This window comes from Suillus paluster, assembly GCF_016628075.1.
Source record: "Suillus paluster strain FC165 chromosome Unknown EDB91scaffold_159, whole genome shotgun sequence".
In the NCBI taxonomy this organism is placed as follows: Eukaryota; Fungi; Basidiomycota; class Agaricomycetes; order Boletales; family Suillaceae; genus Suillus; species Suillus paluster.
Window position 1 is genome coordinate 28,017 of NW_024537719.1, and position 18,854 is coordinate 46,870.

General features: G+C 46.3%; 7 protein-coding genes across 7 annotated transcripts; 1 reads left to right on the plus strand and 6 right to left on the minus strand.

Moving 5' to 3' along the window:
* Window positions 1-3,526: 3,526 nt before the first annotated feature.
* On the minus strand, window positions 3,527-3,775 carry EDB91DRAFT_1006150 (uncharacterized protein; the record flags this gene model as incomplete). Its single annotated transcript, XM_041312319.1, has 1 exon — window positions 3,527-3,775. A coding segment is annotated over one exon (249 nt), but the record flags the coding sequence as incomplete, so codon positions are not given.
* A 1,798-nt stretch (window positions 3,776-5,573) lies between these two features.
* Window positions 5,574-5,889, minus strand: EDB91DRAFT_1255865 (uncharacterized protein; the record flags this gene model as incomplete). Its single annotated transcript, XM_041324056.1, has 2 exons — window positions 5,574-5,681; window positions 5,734-5,889. 2 exons carry the CDS (start codon window positions 5,887-5,889, stop codon window positions 5,574-5,576), a joined length of 264 nt encoding a protein of 87 aa, XP_041169823.1.
* Window positions 5,890-7,270: 1,381 nt separating this feature from the next.
* Window positions 7,271-9,138, plus strand: EDB91DRAFT_1087982 (uncharacterized protein; the record flags this gene model as incomplete). The annotated part of the gene is made up of 6 exons (XM_041316325.1): window positions 7,271-7,426; window positions 7,460-7,833; window positions 7,912-8,248; window positions 8,313-8,769; window positions 8,876-9,060; window positions 9,115-9,138. The coding sequence occupies 6 exons, from the start codon at window positions 7,271-7,273 to the stop codon at window positions 9,136-9,138; spliced, it is 1,533 nt and encodes a 510-aa protein (XP_041169824.1).
* Window positions 9,139-10,620: 1,482 nt separating this feature from the next.
* EDB91DRAFT_1174012 (P-loop containing nucleoside triphosphate hydrolase protein) lies at window positions 10,621-13,597 on the minus strand. The gene is made up of 10 exons (XM_041320316.1): window positions 13,426-13,597; window positions 13,254-13,367; window positions 13,145-13,203; window positions 12,944-13,065; window positions 11,928-12,886; window positions 11,654-11,879; window positions 11,485-11,607; window positions 11,188-11,426; window positions 11,010-11,128; window positions 10,621-10,946 (listed from the first exon to the last, which is right to left on the minus strand). Exons 1-10 carry the CDS (start codon window positions 13,585-13,587, stop codon window positions 10,772-10,774), a joined length of 2,298 nt encoding a protein of 765 aa, XP_041169825.1. The 5' UTR covers window positions 13,588-13,597; the 3' UTR covers window positions 10,621-10,771.
* Window positions 13,598-13,710: 113 nt separating this feature from the next.
* On the minus strand, window positions 13,711-14,733 carry EDB91DRAFT_1174015 (uncharacterized protein). Its single transcript, XM_041320317.1, has 4 exons — window positions 14,501-14,733; window positions 13,988-14,454; window positions 13,813-13,935; window positions 13,711-13,762 (listed from the first exon to the last, which is right to left on the minus strand). Exons 1-2 carry the CDS (start codon window positions 14,644-14,646, stop codon window positions 14,016-14,018), a joined length of 585 nt encoding a protein of 194 aa, XP_041169826.1. The 5' UTR covers window positions 14,647-14,733; the 3' UTR covers window positions 13,711-13,762; window positions 13,813-13,935; window positions 13,988-14,015.
* Window positions 14,734-15,261: 528 nt separating this feature from the next.
* EDB91DRAFT_1255869 (uncharacterized protein) lies at window positions 15,262-16,293 on the minus strand (the record flags this gene model as incomplete). The annotated part of the gene is made up of 3 exons (XM_041324057.1): window positions 15,262-15,436; window positions 15,746-15,971; window positions 16,020-16,293. 3 exons carry the CDS (start codon window positions 16,291-16,293, stop codon window positions 15,262-15,264), a joined length of 675 nt encoding a protein of 224 aa, XP_041169827.1.
* Window positions 16,294-16,542: 249 nt separating this feature from the next.
* Window positions 16,543-18,446, minus strand: EDB91DRAFT_1255870 (uncharacterized protein; the record flags this gene model as incomplete). The annotated part of the gene is made up of 6 exons (XM_041324058.1): window positions 16,543-16,716; window positions 16,772-16,906; window positions 16,959-17,336; window positions 17,386-17,418; window positions 17,476-17,556; window positions 18,219-18,446. 6 exons carry the CDS (start codon window positions 18,444-18,446, stop codon window positions 16,543-16,545), a joined length of 1,029 nt encoding a protein of 342 aa, XP_041169828.1.
* Window positions 18,447-18,854: the final 408 nt, after the last annotated feature.

Here is an 18,854-nt window from a genome sequence, read left to right on the forward strand (position 1 = left end):
AGGCCTGGGGGTTTGCAGCTGGAGTACCTGCCTTTGGTAGTGGCACTCCGAACCAACAGGCCTTCATTGAGTCATTCATCGTGGAGGGCACTACTAATGAGATGGTCTTCCTCGACACGAGAGGCTGCAATTCTTTCTGCGGCTTGCTGGTGAACAAGGGCGTGGTTAATGAGTTCAGCTGCTGGGGCGGAGTAGTTTCCACTGTGTAAGTGGTGGATTTTGGCTGGGGATAGAGGTTTGGTTGCATTGATGACGAAAGGGCAAATGTCGGTTGGAATGGGGATTGGTGGAAGAAGAAGTTCAGTTGGGCCGTAGATGCCTCTAGATGGGCCGTCCACTGGATTGAATTCACTGGCAACATAGGTTGTAGCAATTTCAAAATGGCAGGGTAGGTTGTGTATGAAATTCTGGATTTGTCGAAAGACGACATTGACTTCGGCATTGCGGTGTTGGTTCTTCCACCATCCTTCAATGACTCCCATATTATCTCCATGGACGAGGAGGCAGCTGCTAAGGTTAGGCTGAGTGGCGAGAGCATATACAAGGAGCTTGAATCCCACTGCCTCTGCCCATCCGATGTCACATTTACCATTGAGTGTTTTCCAACCCAGTATAAGTCTCCACGCTCGCCAATGATTTCCGATGACAATCCCTATACCAATGCCCGAGCTTGCGTCTGAAAACGCCCAAGGGTCTGCAAGTGGAACTGTGGGATATATCGGCCTAGATACTCCTCCCGATTGTAGTAGTAGTGACCACCAGTCTAATTCGTCAGTAATACTTTTTGAGGCTCTATGGGGGAGGAAAGGATTGGTTCCACACAACAACAGCATTCCTTCGAGCCCAGTTAAATAAGCTTTGCCTCGAGGTACAGCGGCACACATGTGCAGTAACTTTCCATATAGCTCTTGTATGTCTTGTAAGACATGTAGCGGGCGCTTTCTCCATTTGTGAATTGCTGCGAGGTATTTGTCAACCTTCGCTGTACTTAAGGATACGAACATTATTTTTAAGTCCCACAGGAAACCAATGTAAATGGTCGAGGACCGGAATGGTTGATCCTTTAGAAGTTCCCAAATTATTCCTAGTTTGATGGATAGATCATTGATGTCTTGCAGACAGAAGGTGAAGAGTTCGTTGTGTTCGGACTGCGATGACACTTTTGATAGGTCTTTAAGGGGGGATATGCAGTTCTCACTGAATTCTTCCATTTGACTGCTGTCTGGACATTGAGTCCCATACCATAACCTTCCCCCGGACTGATTTATTCCAGATTGCGTGAAGGTTTGGTTCCAAGTGAGACACTGCTGGTTGTATGTGGGCAGGTGTTCTTGATGGATCCTGAAAAATACGTGGTCATCGACCCATTTGTCGAGAGGACCGATACCATGGTAACGAAAGATCTCAGCACCTGCATTGGCGACATGTCTGTAAACGCCCGCTGATGGTGTAGCTCCACATCAGGAAAATGTGGTAAGGCTATATAGCCACCCATAGCGCTATAGACTGCTATACAGACTCCATAGCCCTATAGCTCGTATAGCCAAGTGCCCAATTGTGCAGGCTTACTACACCAGTGTATAGTGCTATATAGTTCTATTAAAGTTGCTATAGCTGGGTGGAACATACCACAACTATTGTAGCTATTATAGCTCAAAACACAAAGCAAAAATTTCTCTTAATAGCTGTTTGTTGCCATGATAGTGTTCTCAAAATTAAAAAAAAGCGAAAATTCCAAATTATATTTCAACTACTACAATACATGTAAACTAATAACTAAAAAACAGGCAAAAATGCGAAAATTACAGGAGGAAGAGGCAAGAGAACTAGAAGGAAGAATCAGAGAGGAAAGATGAATACAAAAAAAAGAAAGACTTACCAAATAGTGAAAATTGCGAAAATTCTTGAGGGAAGAGGAGGGAAGGGAGCTAGAAGGAGAGGATCAGACAGGAGGAAGTGAGAGTCAGAGAAAAGACTTGCCAAATGGTCAAAAATGCGAAAATAGTTGGGGGGAGGAGGAGCAGGAGGGAAGAGAGCTAGAAGGAGAGGGTTAGAAAAAAGATTAGTCAAATAGTCAAAATGCGAAAATTATGGAGGGAGACTTACCAGAGTTCAAAGCACCAGCACCAGTACCAGCACCAACAACATCAACACCAAGAGAAGGATAGAGAAGCAAGAAGAAGAGAAGAGAGGCAAAAACTCGAAAATTGTAAGAAAAATATGGAAGATAATCTAATGAGGGGGCAGTGGGGGGGGAAGGAAAGAATGGGAAAAGACTTGTTGGTTGACCGCATTTTTGCTTACATAAGCAGTGCCAAACAAAGCCACAACACAAGACTTGGTGAATTTTCGAGTTTTTGGTTAATAGGACTAGGATTATGACAGTAAGAAAAAGACAATGAAATTGACTGTTAGCATTAGGATTTTGAATACACATAAGGTGAATTTTCGCATTTTTGCTTACATAAATAAGGTGTACCTTAACACTTTTGAACCCTTCAATTCCAAGTATTTTCCTTATAACTCACTAAGATCTTGACCTATTGAAGTCATTAGACTATGGATAGACTTCCCTTGACAAGGACTACAACTTTGATTTAATCGAAAAAAGTTCCCATGGTCAAGTTGCTTTCTTGAACCCTTCAATTTTGAGTATTTTCCTTATAACTCACTAGGATCTTAACCTATTGAAGTCATAAGACTATGGATAGACTTCCCTAGACAAGGACTACAACTTTGGTTTTCATCGAAAAAAGTTCCCACGGTCTACTGGGGTCTATAGTTGTTGAAATGTTTTACTTCTAAATACACTTACCAAACTTTATGGTAATATATAGACTTTCATGATGTCTATACTGGTCTATAGTGCTGTGATAGCTTGCCATAGACTGTATAGAGCTGTGGTGTGCTATCGGGGCTATATAGAGGATGGTCCTCTATATAGAGATATAGTTTTTCCTGATGCAAACACCATGCAGGTGTCTACACAGAAAAGCATATCCAATATTCTAACTACACCTGCCGGCCATTGTGAATGGTGTAAGGGTACTGTGCAATAGGCTTTGGCTATGTCTCTTGTGGCGGCTTCTGACCCTGGGGGTAGTCTCGATATCAATTGATACCATCAATATGTGAATTTATGGATGGATTGGGGTGATAAGCGCTGGTATCCTGTGGGAAAGAGAAATTTTGTATGATTCTGAACTTTCTGGGTTTGCCAGGTTTAGGAATAATGGAGAGCGGGGATGATTGGAAGGGTCCTATCAATGTTTCTAGAACATCCGCTGTGAACGGGCCTATGTACCTTCCTTTCTCGAGTTCCTTCTGAATGATGCTATTGAATTCAGCTGTGTACTCGTTAATAGATGCTTTGTTCAGGGGTGTTTGTACAGATGTGATAGCTGGAAAGTCTATATGGAAACCGGATCGGAATCTGACTGGTATTTTAGCGAAGTGCTCGAGAATTCCTGCTCTTTGCAACTCATGTTCCCAGGCATTTGCTCTATATGGCATCAGCGGATGAAGCTTTCTGTGCTCGAGGGCACCTCTGGGCTCCATGCAAGGTGGCTCCACATCTGGAACAGATATGACGTGCATCATGCTTGGGGATGGTACAACCTTCTTCCCTTTGCCATGCTGTACATAGTTGTTTACTGTCTTTGGACCACAGGGCTTTGCAGATGCGCTCCGCGAAGGTGTCAAACTGTTTGTCCCAGGTCTGCATGGTGGCGCACTCGATGGTACAGTGCAGGTTATGTCCCAGGCATACTGCGCAACATGGGAGGGGGCCCAAAGGAGGAGCACAAGCAATGTGTACCTTCTTGTTGCTCCCTGCCGCCTCCTCTGTCATTGGTAACGAACATTTCGTAGACGCCCCCCCAGGTTGTTGCTGGCGGAGCGACTCAAAGTTGTTTGCAACAAAGGTTGCTGCTGCTTGCTTGTGACGACTCTCAACAATTATAGTCTCAAGCAATCAGACCAGGACTCAAACAACAAACAAAGAGAGGAGAGAGAGAGTCACGACGATGGCCACTAAGGACAAGTGTCTGAAGAGGTTAAGTCTAGAGCTCACACGGAGGGAAAGGGAGCGATAGACGTCAAGTAGATTCTCTACGGAAAGTACAAGAGGTTTAGACTAAAGAACTACAGACTACCAACTAGGGTTTATATACTACGAGAACAGTGCACAGACCAAGACAGAAAAGGTAATCACTAAATAGGAAGGCGAGAATAGAAGCTTCAGGCGTAAGGGTTCGGATCATAGGTTCTGATAAGAGATCATATCTGAATAGAAGAGAAGAGACGGAGATTAAATAGAAGATCTATCTTAGATAGAGATCCAAGATCCAATGGGTGTCGTGATAGGAAGTGCTATGGTTCTAGCTTGTGGAGTGGGGGAGTCATCAAATGGAAGATCGATCGTTACATTGATCGGCAATGGAATCGGTGATGTGAAGGGTTGCAATATGGGCATAGGGTACTGGCGCTTCTGTGACAGGTGATCAGAATGCAGGGTGATATATGTGACGGGTGTGAAGGGTTGAAGTAGTCACGTGACTCGGGTGCTTAGACTTGGATGCGACGTTAAGGTAAGAAAAATGATTTGTACACGGAACTCGTGACATTGCTGCAGTTGTGAAGGTTTCCCGCGCAATTTGGTGCGGCAGGGGTCAGGTGTGATGTGGAGGTCGTGATTGACCAGTGGTAGAGAAAAAGGCACATGATGGCTGAATTTCGGGGGGGGGGGGGGGGGGGGGGGGGAAATGGCACGTGATGGCCAAGTTTCAGGGGGGGGAAGTGTAGGATGTGCCGTGGAGAACGCAATGTTCAGACACATCAAACCAGTGGTGTTGTTGGCACATGATGGCCAACAGATGGGGACGAGGTGAGTGATTTCACCAAGTTTAAAGTGGTAGTGCATACACCACGATGTGGAAGCAGTAGATTGATTAGCGGCACGATAATGGTTTGATTGAAGTGTTGTACTGACCTGAATCGCTATTACCGTTTGCTTTTCCTGCTGTTCATTGAACAGTTCTTCATGCGCTTCTAGGAGGAGATCTTGATTGATCTCCTCGAGGCTCCATGTTGGCGCCCGTTCCTATGGCAAGATGCCATCTGCAGTGTTGCTGTGATTGGTACAACAGTAATGCTCGTTGTTTGAGGTGTGGTCTGAGGAGTGCCGCCAGTGATGGTTCTGTAAGGCTGACCAGAACTGAATGTGCATGTTGACGCGCTCATCTGGCCAGTCATGAATCCTCATGTAATTGAGAATACATGACGCCGCCTTGTTGAACTCCTCCCAGGTGAGGCTTTGGGGTCTTTCACTGCATCTGCAGGAATCCAGGAATGAATGCCATCGTTGGAGGGGAGCATTACTAGGGCATCTGGCTCTGCAATTTGTGAGAGTTTGTTGGCATTGTCTAGGCCTCGGTTGGTGAATTAGTGCAACTCACAATAGTCTCCTGCTTTGATCTTCCTCATGGCGTACAGAGCCAGGAGGATTGTTGGATCTGATGGAACTTTTCCTCAAGTGAACGGAGCATACTTATTTTTGTTTTTCTTCCGTTCTTCTAGCTGAGCTGCTTGTCTTTCTTCTTGGAGGACTTGGTTGCATTGCTCTTCTTCTTCTTCTTCTTCTTCTTCTTCTTCTTCTTCTTCTTCTTCTTCTTCTTCTTCTTCTTCTCACTGACGTAGTTCTCATATTCATTCTTGTTTCTTGGCCCAATGCACTTTGTCGGCGTTGTTGGTTAAAGTCCACAAGGACGCAAACATGTGCACAGCTTGGTCTTCAGTGAGACCGTCTTCTACTAGTTGTAGACGAGCTTGTTCATGCTCTCTAGTAGTGAAATCGGGCCTTGCAGCCTCGTTTGGATTCTTGAGGTGCATTGTGGAAGTGGGGAATGCAAAGATGAATAGTTAGTGCCTAGTACTTAGGACAAGAGAATACTGCGATGGTGGGCAGAAGCAAAGAGCGCTGCGCCACATTGCTTATTCACGCATAGACTAATTCTAATCCAGCCTTGTTCCTTGGCCAGCTTAGACCACCAACTACAAATGTGGAATAATCCTGGTCCAAGCTACTGTATTGTATATGCCAGGCAGGAAGCAGTGATCCCAAGCTCTGTATAACTAGTTGTAACACATGCAGGGATATATGAGAGCGCTGACAATTGCACCACTTGCGAAGAAAAATAGGAGAATGCTTTCCAAAAGGTCTGGGATATTGAATCTCAATGGCAAGGATGCCCACAAATCAACAATAACAGAACAACAAGAATATATAGTGGTGCACTTGCCATCACAAGGGAAACCACATGCCATAACATTTGTTCTGCAAGTGTGTTTCTGGAACAAGAAATTCCAGCCCAGATAATGTATCCCTCCGAATATCATCCCACTGAAACATCAAAGGAGAGATATAATCCCGCCATCATATTTTCCTTGGGCTCCGTAGCCACCTAGAGATGGAACACAATGAAAATGGATAGCGCAGGGGGAATTCATTGCTTCAGTGCCCGAAAGACTGAGAAAGGGATAGATGAGACAAAAAAAAATGTTTCCAGCCTTTATTGGAAAATGTTGAATGTGCCTTGCTAGAATGCAGGTGGATTAGAGCCATTTCAGGCAAGAATATTGATGATATACTTGTAGGTTAAGCCGCTTGGTGACGCTGTTACTTTCCAATGAACCATATAAGGACATCCTACATCCTCAGGCTTCTTCCACCACAAGCCATAGGCAATGCAGGTCAAGGCCCCTACAGCAAGGGCGTCGATTTAAAGCAGTGTTATCAGAAGTTTCTGGACATAACGGGCGACAAGCTGGATAGCAAATCACACTAGCTGAAGAATAGCAATGCCTTTGGATAGTGTATCGCCCTTGTCATGGCTGATAGGTGATTACAACATTTGCCACTTTGGTGATAAATGGCAAGTAATGGCAAGCAGTCTGTCATAATTGTGCTTGTGGCAGTTTCCATCCAACTTTCTCCAGCTAAATAAAGCTTTCTCTAGTGAACTACCATTTTGATAGATATTATACAAATTTTAAGCCAGGTAAAGCTTTATAATGCTTTGTCATTTCCTGGTCAATTCCCTGATGCTGTTCATAGTGAATGGCATGCTGCCAACATACACACAAGGTTAGACCGATTAAGGATTCAAAGTGTTTGTTTGGCAGGACACGTACAAATTCATTTCCAGCAATTTGGTAAACTTTCCTCTCTACCAACCATTTTTCTACTCTTGGATTTGTTAGTCCCGTCTTAATGTATCAGCCAATCCGCTGGACCCATGCCAAAAATGCAACTACTCACCCTGGTCAGATTGTCCTTGATGCCCAGCCGAAGCGCCAGACCCGGGCAGAGAAGACAGCTGATGACCAGCATCTCCAAGCAGCTCAGGATGCCAAAGAAGCGCTAGCTGTAGCAGGACTTAATTGGCTTGCAGCATTGTAGAATGAGATGGAAGAAGCCCAGGTCCAGTCAATGACGAAGAAGCCAAAGGCTGTCAGGCCTAGGCCATGTGCTATACCTAAGAAGACACAAGTAAGCAAAGAAGATGAATCGGCTCCAGAGAAGGCTGGCGATAGCAGCAAAGCAGCAGTTCTCAGGTCGACAGAGGACGGTGATTTATTTGATGAAGGCCTACCAATCAATGAGGACCTGGAAGATGATGAGACAAAGAAGAAGAAGAAAGGATGGAAGAACACACCACAATCACTCAAGGCTGCCATCAACAATGCTTCCAACAACTTGTTAGGGGCTGTCATTGCCGGTCACAATCAGCCACGTGCACAAAACCTGAACGAGAAAGGCAACTCCTTACCACTGTGAGTTCTTTTTGGAATCGACATGTTCATGCTCACTGAGTCTACACTATTCTTCCTCAATTTAACTTGAAAATCAAGGGCAAAGTCGACTTTGGGTGGCCGTATTCAGAATTGGAGGTCAACTGTCCCTGGATCACAAAAGTCCAAGTTGGTCAGTCCAGGTGGTTCCCAGCTCGCTCCACTGACTACCGCCAGTCAACCTCCACCTTCCACCATCTTTTCAAAGTCTCAGATATCTCACACGTCAAATGCTACTTCTTTAAGCTCAAATGCACATGAGATTTCAAAACCACTGGTGCCTATCATTACAAGTATGTCCGATGTCTCTGAAGACACAGATGATCTGGTTGGAGGGTTTGGAGAGGACCTTGATGATTGGCAGGAACATGATGTGGCGGTATCTGCTAAGGGCAAGGTATCTGTGCTTAGAAAGGTGACCATCAGTTTATCCTAGTCTCCTTATACTGACTTCATCCAAGTCTATGGTTGAAATGAGGCCGGTCGCAGATCCTGAACTTGTTCCCCCACCTCTGGCTCAAAGGCCCAGTGGTCGAGTCACCTCTGGAATGAAGAGAAAGCTCGATCTGCTCCACTTCTCTTCAGATGACGATTTATTAACTCCCAAAAAAGACGAGATAGAGGAGCTGGAGATAGAGGACTCGGAGCTGGAGATCAAGGGGCTGGAGACAGATGAGCAAGCAATGGAGGTTGATGAAATAGAGACTTGGACAGAGGTTGTGAGGAAGCCAGTTGCAGGCAAGATACAGCAGGCTACTATGACAGTGAAAGCTCCACCACGTACCACAGCTTCAGCACTAGTCTCCCTGTTTATATTCTTCACTACTCAGGCTAACTTTGGTGTAGACATCCATTGGTACCACATCTCAGGTCAAGGCGCCACCATCCTCAAAGAAAGCAAGGATCGAGAACACACCTGTAAAGTCTGAGCTTATGGCACCTGCCAGGTCAAAGGAAAATGGTAGTTGGGTGGAACCACAGCCGAAGTCACATTCATCATACTTAAACACTGACCTCCCTCCAGGTTGTGACCAAGATAATAAATGGGCCAGGGAATTTTTACCAACAGTGATTCTCTGGCTTGGTGCTCAAGACGAGCTTTGGGCAGTCTCAGATCCAAACCTTCTCCACGCATGTCAGGAAATCTTCAAGGTTGTCTATCCGAACATTCGGTACCAGGTTGTGATGTCTGGTTCAGTTTTTGGTGTTGTAAGTTCATCTTCTATTTCATTAATGTTATTTTAATCATTTGCCTATTTTTAGGTCACCCAGCGCATCAGTGAATGACATATTTATACTTGATCATGGCCTTGGGAGGGCTTTATATATGTACTATAAGGGATATGTGAACAGCTGGTATAGTCTATGTAGTGAGAATAGAGTGAAAACCCTCAAAAATGCGAAAATATGTTACATTTTAGGCAGGAAGTGACTTTGGATTGTAGACAAGGATCCTGGTATTGTTCTGTCATACCTATGTGATAAATATATTCCATATGTTCATAGTAACAGACTACATACCATCCTAGAGGGCCGGAGCTGCAGGAAAAAGTTTCTCAGGGGGTGAACCACCAGGAAGATGACAATACATATGACCCCAGGGACTGATCCTACTGACATATACTCTTGATATATTGTATATACTAGTGAAGAGATGTTAGAAATAATATTCACTAGTCTATATACCTAAACACTAAAAAATGCGAACTGGTTTATGTTTTTTGAGAGGTATTCATGAATTTAACATATCTACTGATGTAGGACACTTCAGAGGCTCAAATAAGCGGTGTAATATATTCATTAACACTATAATATATGATATATACAGTCAGAATTGCTTCCCTGCTAAAGGGGTAAAATATCGAATATGTTTTAGTCCTGGGATGCACATATTGTAGTCAGCACTGTAGACTGCTGTACAAGCTCTCAGACAATGAAAAAAGCGGTCTATTGTATCATTTTATGTATGTACATGCCATTCTACTACTTATATACATGAGTGAGCAAGGGGAAAGCTCTGGTGCAGCAGTAGAGCCAGGGAGGTATGTGGGAATAGTGAGATTATTGGAATATCCCAATTTGGTGATTTTTCCGGTGGTAGTGTTATTCTTGGAAGCCTGAGAATCACCAAAGGAATCAGAAGCCATCAAGCTAATCACCAAAGGAGTCAGAAGCCATTAAGCTTAATTGTAGGGGATTGATGGTTTACAAACAAACTTACAAAACCATACCGTTTCTGATCAGTGAGTATTATGCTTAATTTTAACAGTATAGCCTGGAGTCACAGGTACTGGTGTAAGAACCTCATCAGCTCATTGAGTATGTAAGGCAACTTGAGACAGAGGTACTTGGAGTCAAGGCAAGATATGAGAGTATGAGACAGTTATGCATGAGGATGGAGGTAAAGTAGATGAGGAGGTAGTTCATAAGTATGCTATGCTTTCCCGACCAGTGGGCTGACTGAACACTTGTAAGTCCCCATATTTGCGCTGCCAGCATCTAAAAAGCCAACTTGGTCGAAGTTCCTCTCAAAGTGCTTTTGAGCAGTTCACTTTTGGTTTAGTTCAGGTTTGCATTCATAAGCACAGATTTTTGGTTATGTGTTCAGCATCTCCACCAATCACAGCGTTCATTTCAGTGGTTTTCCAGATGCCATTTACATAGATAACATAATATATGTTGCCATGTCGGTACCCTTTCAAGAGACGCGACAAATTTGCTGACCAGCGCCCGAACAGTTATCACAGTCGACCAACGTTTTTCGGTGTATTCAGACCTCGAAACTTTTCTGAACAACGGGCGAAAAACGCCTCGCCAACGCAACTGTGAACTCCCCTATTCTAGACCGAAAGCAAATAAAGAGATCATATCGCGCACACCGCAAAAGCGACCCTCCTAGTACGAGTCTACCTACTGCATCTTATTCTTCTTCCTCTTCTTTCACCTCCCTTCCTCCCCATACTGATCCCTCCGGCTCCTCTAATCGCGCCCCAAACTTGCCCGCCCGGCTTTTAGCAGCCCTCACCAACGCGCGCTTTGTTTCGCTGTTTGGCCAGTTCTTCAAATTAAAGTACGAGGGTGCGTATTCAAGGAGCCTATCGAAGCGTCATTCGCGTCAGGGTGCAAATCAATACAGCCTAACATGCCTGACAACGTACCACTCTGGTCGGACATTCGTGACAGTCCGTATATACGGTCTCGTCGTGAGCACAAACTTGTCAAATATGACCCACTCTGGTTGCGTATCAAGCCCGCACGATGGATGCAGCGCCACGACCTACCAACCCGAAAAAATCACATCAGCACGCCAAACCTCCCGAAACCAAAATGACGCACTTGGTTATCCTTCACGGTCATATAATTCCCCTTCTCCCCCTCCTTATGCGCGACTTGCATGAAAAACCCGCAGCACAACGCCTGTCTGATCGCCATGTACATCTTCTGATCTTGCACGCTCACGAGCTCCACCTCAAACCGTTCCATCGTTCGTTTCAGCTGTTCGCGCACGTTGTCAGCTTGCATGAGTGCTCGAGCAGAGAGGTAGTTGTTCCAGGTCCAGTTTTTGTCGTACTGGTCTGGGGTAGTTGTGAGTGAGCGAGTGTGGGTGTAGGCAGAGGAGAAGGGGAGACTTACTTTGAGTGTAGTTATTGTACACGTTCAGAAGCGTTAGGTGGTCGCCATCGGGGACGGTAAGTAGCGCCTTTGCAGCATCTGCTTCTTTTCGTTGGTTGTTCGGCCGTAGCCATACATTTGGTACTGCAGGCGCGTCAGATGAGAGTAAACCTCAGGGCTAAGTGCGCACCTGACAGCATTGCAGTGATCGTCAAGATCTCATTGCTGCATTTAAACTCCGGACTGACAATCAGCATCTTTGAGAGTTGTGGATCTAGAGGGAATTCTGCCATGATACTCCCCAGCGGCGTGAGATTCCCCTTATCATCCAACGCCGCGAGGTAGCTCAATAGCTCCAGCGCCCTCATCAATGTCTCTGGTGCTGGTGCGTCTACGTAATCAAATTTGACGAGATCCTGAATGCACGTCGACCCGACTGAAAAGTCACCCCATCACATGCTCACCTTAATCCCGGCCTTGACAAGCTCCAGCACCGTATTCGCCAAATTACTCCTCAAAATTTCTGGATGTGTCAGCTCCTCGAGCTCCGACATAAAGTGCTTCTCCGTGTATAACCTAAAACATTTGCCCGACCTCGTTCTGCCAGCCCGACCCGCACGCTGCTGCGCCGATGCCTTGGAGATCGGGCTCACAAGCAAGCTCTCCACGCGGATGCGCGGGTTATACACCTTCTGCTCAGAAAACCCTGGGTCGACGACGTACACAATCCCATCGATCGTGAGCGACGTCTCCGCGATGTTCGTGCTCACCACGACCTTACGCCCTAGAGGGCCGTCCGGACTGCGTGCTTTTGGCGGCGGGTCAAAGATGCGCTGTTGCTGTTGCGGCGATAGTGACGAGTAGAACGGAATGCACACGAGCGGGCCTACGCTCTCGGGGTAAGAGTTGACGAGGTCGTCTGCCTCGAGCTTGATCTTGCGACACGCATCCTCGATCTCCTCCTCACCCGTCAGGAACAATAGGACATCACCCGGCTCCTCGGCACGATGAATCATGAGTACAGTACGAATGGCAGCGTCGACGTAGTCTGTCTCTGCTTCCTGGGTGTAGAACACCTCGACGGGATGGGTACGGCCGGGGACCTTAAAGAGCGGGACGATGGTGTCGCTGGAGACAGCGAAATACTTCTGGAACTTGAGGATGTCAAGAGTGGCGGACATGATAATGAGCTTGAGGTCTGGACGGCGTTGGGTAAGGGTCTTGAGAATGCCCATAAGGATGTCGGTGGCAAGGGTGCGTTCGTGGACCTCGTCGAGGATGATAGTGGAGTAACGGTTGAGATCAGGGTCGTTCATAGCTTCGCGGAGCAGCATTCCGTCAGTCATGTATTTAAGGAAGGTAGTGCCGGGCTCTGTCATATTTTCGAAACGTATGGAGTAACCGACCTGTCGGCCGAGTTGGACTGGGAGATGACGTGAGCTCAGAATGCGATCAGAACTTGGAGCAAAAAAAAATGCACTATCCATCTCATCTGCAACGCGTTTTGCCACAGACATAGCAGCGACTCTGCGGGGCTGAGTACATGCAACAATCTTATTCCTGGTATGCGGAAGATCGGAGTAGGCGACAAACTGGGGGATTCTATCGGTGACACAAAGCGTTTATAAGTAACTGTTCAAAGATGATGAGGGACGATGTTTGGCTGGGGATGCCAACTTACTGCGTGGTCTTGCCTGAGCCGGTCTCGCCAACAATGACGATGATTTGGTGTTTGTTGAACTATAAACATCAGTCAGGGTGAATGGGGCGGGGTAGGAGGAAGGACTTACTATCTTGTAGAACTCTGTCATCTGTGCAAACACAGGGAGCTTTCTGCGGGCTTCGAGGATATTTTTGTACTGTGCTGTATGGGGCTGCTTTGTAAATGGATTGAGATCATTTTCCTAAGCAAATCCCCGAGTCAGTCAGCCTCGACGTGAGTTAGCAATTGAGAGGACATACCAATGCCTGGCGAACTTGATCCGCATTGACCATTCGGGGAACAAAACCAAAGAGAGGCTCCCTCGAGGAGGCACTGGCACCATTGAGAGAATTTGAAGTAGCATGCGACTTAGTGGGACGTCGATGGGCAAGATATGGGTTCTCTTTCGCTGTCGATGTCATTTTGTGGGCCATCATCAACAAAACAGCACGAAACATATATGGCCAGGTACGACCTTGCAGAGCTTACATGATCAACTAAGTCTGTTATTGGTCAGTTATGATATGGTGGCCGCCGTGCAATGGAGCGCCAGCCTGGTACGAGCCTTGCAGTGTTTCACCAGTCTTGGCTTTAAATGTAAGGATGTTGTAAGACTTATGTTTACCTGAGATGATGAGTGCAAGTAGTAGACCAGCCATATAACCGTCTCGCATGTACACTAGCTGGTGGTAGTGTCCGAGCATCCCGACCGAGCGTGGTTCAAGGCAACTCGGGTTCTGATCTTACAAAGTAGTTAGAGGCTCCCCGTGGTAGGTCATACAAATCAGCTGCAGATACACTGAAATTCACTGATCGGGTAAGAAAAACATATCCTGCCGCTCTAAAAAAATCAAAGGTCATCAAACCCCTCGAGGTCATCACCGGCATCATCCTCTCCGTCCTCAGGGCCCAGGTCATCGTCAGCCTCGTCGCTATCATCATCTTCGTCAGCCTCGTCATCTGTAACTTCTTTCGATTGGTCAATTCCGCTATAGCCATACTCCTCTATCTCCAATTCCACATCTTCACCACGATCGGCAATGCCTTCGTCACCGTCCATCACCTCGTCCTCACCAGGCTCTTCACCATCAAGGCCGTTGTCATCACCTTCTTCGTCCGAGCTGACAAAATCTGTATCTTCACTGCGGTCATCTAGAACGTCCAACTCAGGAGCAACCTCGTCTAGAGGATCGCGGTCATCGAGGAATACTCGTGTTGCATCTCGAGTCGACTTATGGCCCACCCGGCCGCCACCACGGAAACGCATCATCATGTCTCTATCAACAAACCTACGTCTGGTAAGCACGAGGCAGATGTACAAAACAAGAGACTCACATATTTACATAGTAAAACTTCCAGTCTTCGTTATTTTCGTGCAGGGGACAGGCAATTGATGGCGGTAATAGTGTGTCAGTACGGTCATGTTGAAATCCAGGGATCAAGTGGACACCACGAACGATATTAGCCCCACTCAATTCCATTTTATTTCGCCCATTTTATTTTCTACAAGCAATTTACAAGTGACAGGCTGTGTGAACTTGAGAGAAATAAAATGTGTTGTAATTGAGGTTGAGCATTTTATTTTATTTCTGATGGCACAGCAGCACTCGCTGAGATTAGAATACATCAGCAAATCAGTTCACTCTGGACAGTGCCGGACAGCCTACAAGGCACACAGCTTGGTCCCAACTTTACAGGCTTGCACAGAGGCTTCTTCTTCTGTGGGGTTCTGTATAAAACTCTACAGAGCACACTGCTGTACTCAGAAATTATCTGTGTCTTGAGATACCAGACAAAATCCTCTGTGGGTTTCCGGTCTCACTGGACACTGAACAGACGAAAATTCAATTCATATCCAGCATATATTGATTAGATAACAGATAGCAGTGCAGTACATCATGCGATAACACAATAGGTAGAAAACCGTAAGCGAGCTACAAGCAGGGGGAAACGAGCTGACCTCAATCAAGCATGATCTCAATATCAACGTGGTGAGACATTTCATTGCCGTCGACTTTGCAAGATGCCTGCCCTACATGAATACAGTTAGCGTGCTAGACTTGTTAGAAATGAGAGCATATCCTTGCCATCCAGCCTCAGCCCACTGATTGGAGCTGCTCGACCAACTTGGGACCATGATAAGGATGTTCCATGATGTTTTGGAGCGACTTTAGCGCAGATGCATAGGTTGGGCGATATTCCTTGGCGGTGAATTTCGGGGATGATTTTCCGTTCCCATTTTTCGCGAGGCCTGTCAAGAATGCAAATGAACTATGAAACAAGTTAGTTTGTTGTAGAATGTGAAAATAATAATAATAAAATACCACAGCAGAGACCAAAGCCAAGCATGACAAAGGCAACTGCTTGCTGAAAATGTCTGGATGTCTTTGAGTGATTCTATACGGTCCAGTGTACATGAACACGATGACGGCGTCGCGGAGCGCAGGGTTGGCAAAGTTTCATGTTTTTCCCTGCAGCGCCTTGTTATTTAGATACTCATAAAATTATATGGGCAGCAAACCTGTTCGTCCGTACTGTCGTGTAGAAACTTTGAGCCCGCCTTTAACTCAGTAGCCGCACCTTCCACCCACGAAGCACGTTCTTGAGGTGGGATATTTGACAGGGGGGACGAGGCCAGGCATGGTTGAGGCAATCGCAGCGACATTCTTCTTGAGCTCAGAGCGCCAAGTTGAGAGATCTTCATATAACTGGATGACAGGAAGTATGAGAGAATAGCGAAACAAAAAGACCGGCGATGATATACTTATGAGTTTCGCCATATCGGGCTTGTGAATAGGCCAATAATCTGGTACTTGGGTCAGATACACATGCGCTGGAGAAGACCAAAGCTTACCAGGTTCAAATTGTTTACCGGCTGTATCCCACTGGTAAAGAACAGCTAAAAGGGCCTCAGAGACAGAGCCTGGCAAGTCTTTAACTCGAGCTGGGAACAGGTTCTCTAGTGCATGCTGGGTATGACACTCTTCTTTTGTGTCCTTGAGGAAACTCTTCCAGTGGGCTGGGTAGAACACCAGCTGTGTAGGCTTCGGCCCATCAGGTGGACATTTGGCTTTAGCTGGTTGCTGCGTGTTGACTGGACCCTTGTCGTTCTTCGGATCCTTTGTCATGACCACATGGCGTAAGAGTTTTAGGGAAGCAGGGTCAGGGAAGACGGGGTCGCCCGTTCTTCTTATGATGCCGATTTAAAAGGTTGTCGGCTACATCTGCAGGCTGGAAATGAAGTAGTTGTTGAGTGCTTGGGGATATGCTACCAGATGGGACATCATACCTGAGAGCCGTCAGGTTCCTGAATACCTTGAGTTTCATTGGTAGACTGGTGTCGCACCTGAGAACCACCGAGTTCAAGTTCAGAGACTTCAGGGGACACGTCGAGCACCCTCCGAGGCAATCTCATTACTCGACAGTTTGTCAAAAGCTAATGTTTGCTTGGTGTTCATGTCATCTTTGTTCGCGGGAGTATTGAAAGTCGAAGTTGGGAGCAAGAGTGGAAGTAACATGGACCAGGGAAGGTTCTGGTTCCCGAGAAAAACCTACGAAATAATCAGGGTGACCACGGTGACCATCATATGCAAAGATGGCATTTACCTGGGTGTACACGATGGCAGCTTCGCCAACCTCAGCCCAACCAAACTCCCTTTCACCAGTGTTATCACTGTCAGTAGAATAGTCAGTTGTCTTCGCCACCTGCGCCACTTTCACCAGAGCCTGAAGTATCCGAATCTTCGGAATCGGATTGTTGCAATGAAAGGTTAGTCCCAGGTTCAGAGCCGACTGTTCGTAGGGACAGGTCCAAATAGTTCTCGGAAAGAGTCAGAACAATGCGTGCAGTGAATGAAGGATGTGAAAGTAAGTTTAAGGTGGCTGAAGGTGGCACTGATCGTAGAAGATCATCATTGGCTGGCCCACTAGAAGAAGACTGATGGCCTCCAGCAAGGCTTTGAACAGCGCTGCAGGCACAATACTTAGCATCTTTCTTGGCCATCATGATCGCTACATAAGAATTGTTAAGCGCTTGCAGATCTGGCTCTGTTCCAGGTGGCACGATTGGTGGGCTGCCTTGAGGCGTTTGAAATCCAAAGTGTCCGCCCGTTTCGCAGAGTGATAAACCCGGTTGCAATGATTGATAGCTTGACTCGCCGCGGGTGATGTCCTGAAGTAAAAATGAATGCTTGATTTAAATACGATATGATGTTCCTCACCGGTTCGGCTTGCGGGTCAGGGACAGAAGATGTCTATTTGAATGATTGATCATTGTATCACCAGGAATGGATAAAGAAAAAATACCTCACCTTGGCTTTTTTCCCCTTCTGACAGGAACTCGTGATGGTAGAGCCCGTACCGTTTGAGATGCTATACGGCGGAGGAGGCTTCTAAACATTTAACATCAGCCCCAACTGCACGGATAAAAAATTGAGCTTACCTGTGGACAGCTGCCACAGTGTCACGAATCCCAAATACGAACCATTTTTCATTTCTCGGTTTTCCTTCGGCTACTTCCAGTACCCAGGCCGGTCACGTGACTCCTCGTCATATATCACCTGTTGCTTCTCTGATTGGCTCCCCTACTCCACGGGCTAGAACAATCTCGCTTCCTAAAGAAGAACCGGTTGGATCTTGGGTTTCTATTTAGTAACTGTCTTACTCATTCGCTTATATATCATGATGTCATACTTAGTCATCCGCAGTATCGTACGACTCTTTTCTCATTGGCTGATTTCTTTCAGACTCCTATTCAATGTTATGTATAAAAGTAGGTTAGTTAGTGTAAGTACTCCTTAGACTTAACCTCTTCGTTTCCTACTGTTGTAGTGACTTAGACGTTCACGCTCAATACCATCCTGTTCCTCATCATCTTTGACCGAGTCCTAGTGGTTGTGAACTCGCCTTCATCATTATTGGTGAACGTTGGTCATAACACACGGCCCTTTCAATGTGATTCTGGAGCAAGAGGGTTTGCTGAGATATTCGGCGCGAGGGTCGTGGAGCCCTTAGGTTGGCTTGTCCGCGTTGGGGCCACCAGAGCTGCGCCAACTTTCTCTAGTTGAGCATTCCTTCCTCCTGTACCTGCACCAGGACGACCAGAACGACGAATGGGGAGAGCGTTGACATCGGAAGATAGCTGCAGCGACACCAAACCAACTTCATCTGCTGTCCACACCTTCTTTCCTTGCCCAGTGAGCACTGGGATACCAGATTCCGCAACTTTGCGCTTTGCCTTTGTCCTTTTGGGGCTAGATGTAGCTCGGGGACGAGGAGGCATGATTGAGACTGACAAAGGGTAGGAACACCAGAAGGGATATAAGCGACAAGACCCAGACAAAATACACTCAACTCTTAAGGGATTTGACTCAACCGAGCAACATGTCACACTTGTAGGCAGTATGACTTGACCAGCAGTGTAAGTGACTGCATTCCTGCAGGAATATAGTCGAATGGAGGATCGCATGAGGAGAACGAGCTCAATGTTGTAACATTAGTAATACTACATACATGTTTGTGGGAACAGCTGCGATGAGTCACTACTTCTGAGTTGATGGCAAGAAGGGGTAAAACATGTAATGAATACTACAATGCAAAAACGTAAACACTTCGCGAGCGAAAACCATATACTACTGTGTACACAAATTAAATCAAGATTGACGACAAAACCGGCCTAGCTACCCCGAGT

Coding starts and splice junctions, on each gene's coding strand:
- EDB91DRAFT_1174015 (XM_041320317.1), bottom strand. CDS start 14,646: ATGGAATTGAGTGGGGCTAATATCGTTCGTGGTGTCCACTTGATCCCT. Junction 14,455..14,500: donor AAGTTTTACTATGTAAATAT/GTGAGTCTCTTG, acceptor TACCAGACGTAG/GTTTGTTGATAGAGACATGA.
- EDB91DRAFT_1174012 (XM_041320316.1), bottom strand. CDS start 13,587: ATGACATCGACAGCGAAAGAGAACCCATATCTTGCCCATCGACGTCCC. Junction 12,887..12,943: donor CGTTGCAGATGAGATGGATA/GTGCATTTTTTT, acceptor GTCATCTCCCAG/TCCAACTCGGCCGACAGGTC. Junction 11,129..11,187: donor TGACCGTGAAGGATAACCAA/GTGCGTCATTTT, acceptor TCGGGTTGGTAG/GTCGTGGCGCTGCATCCATC.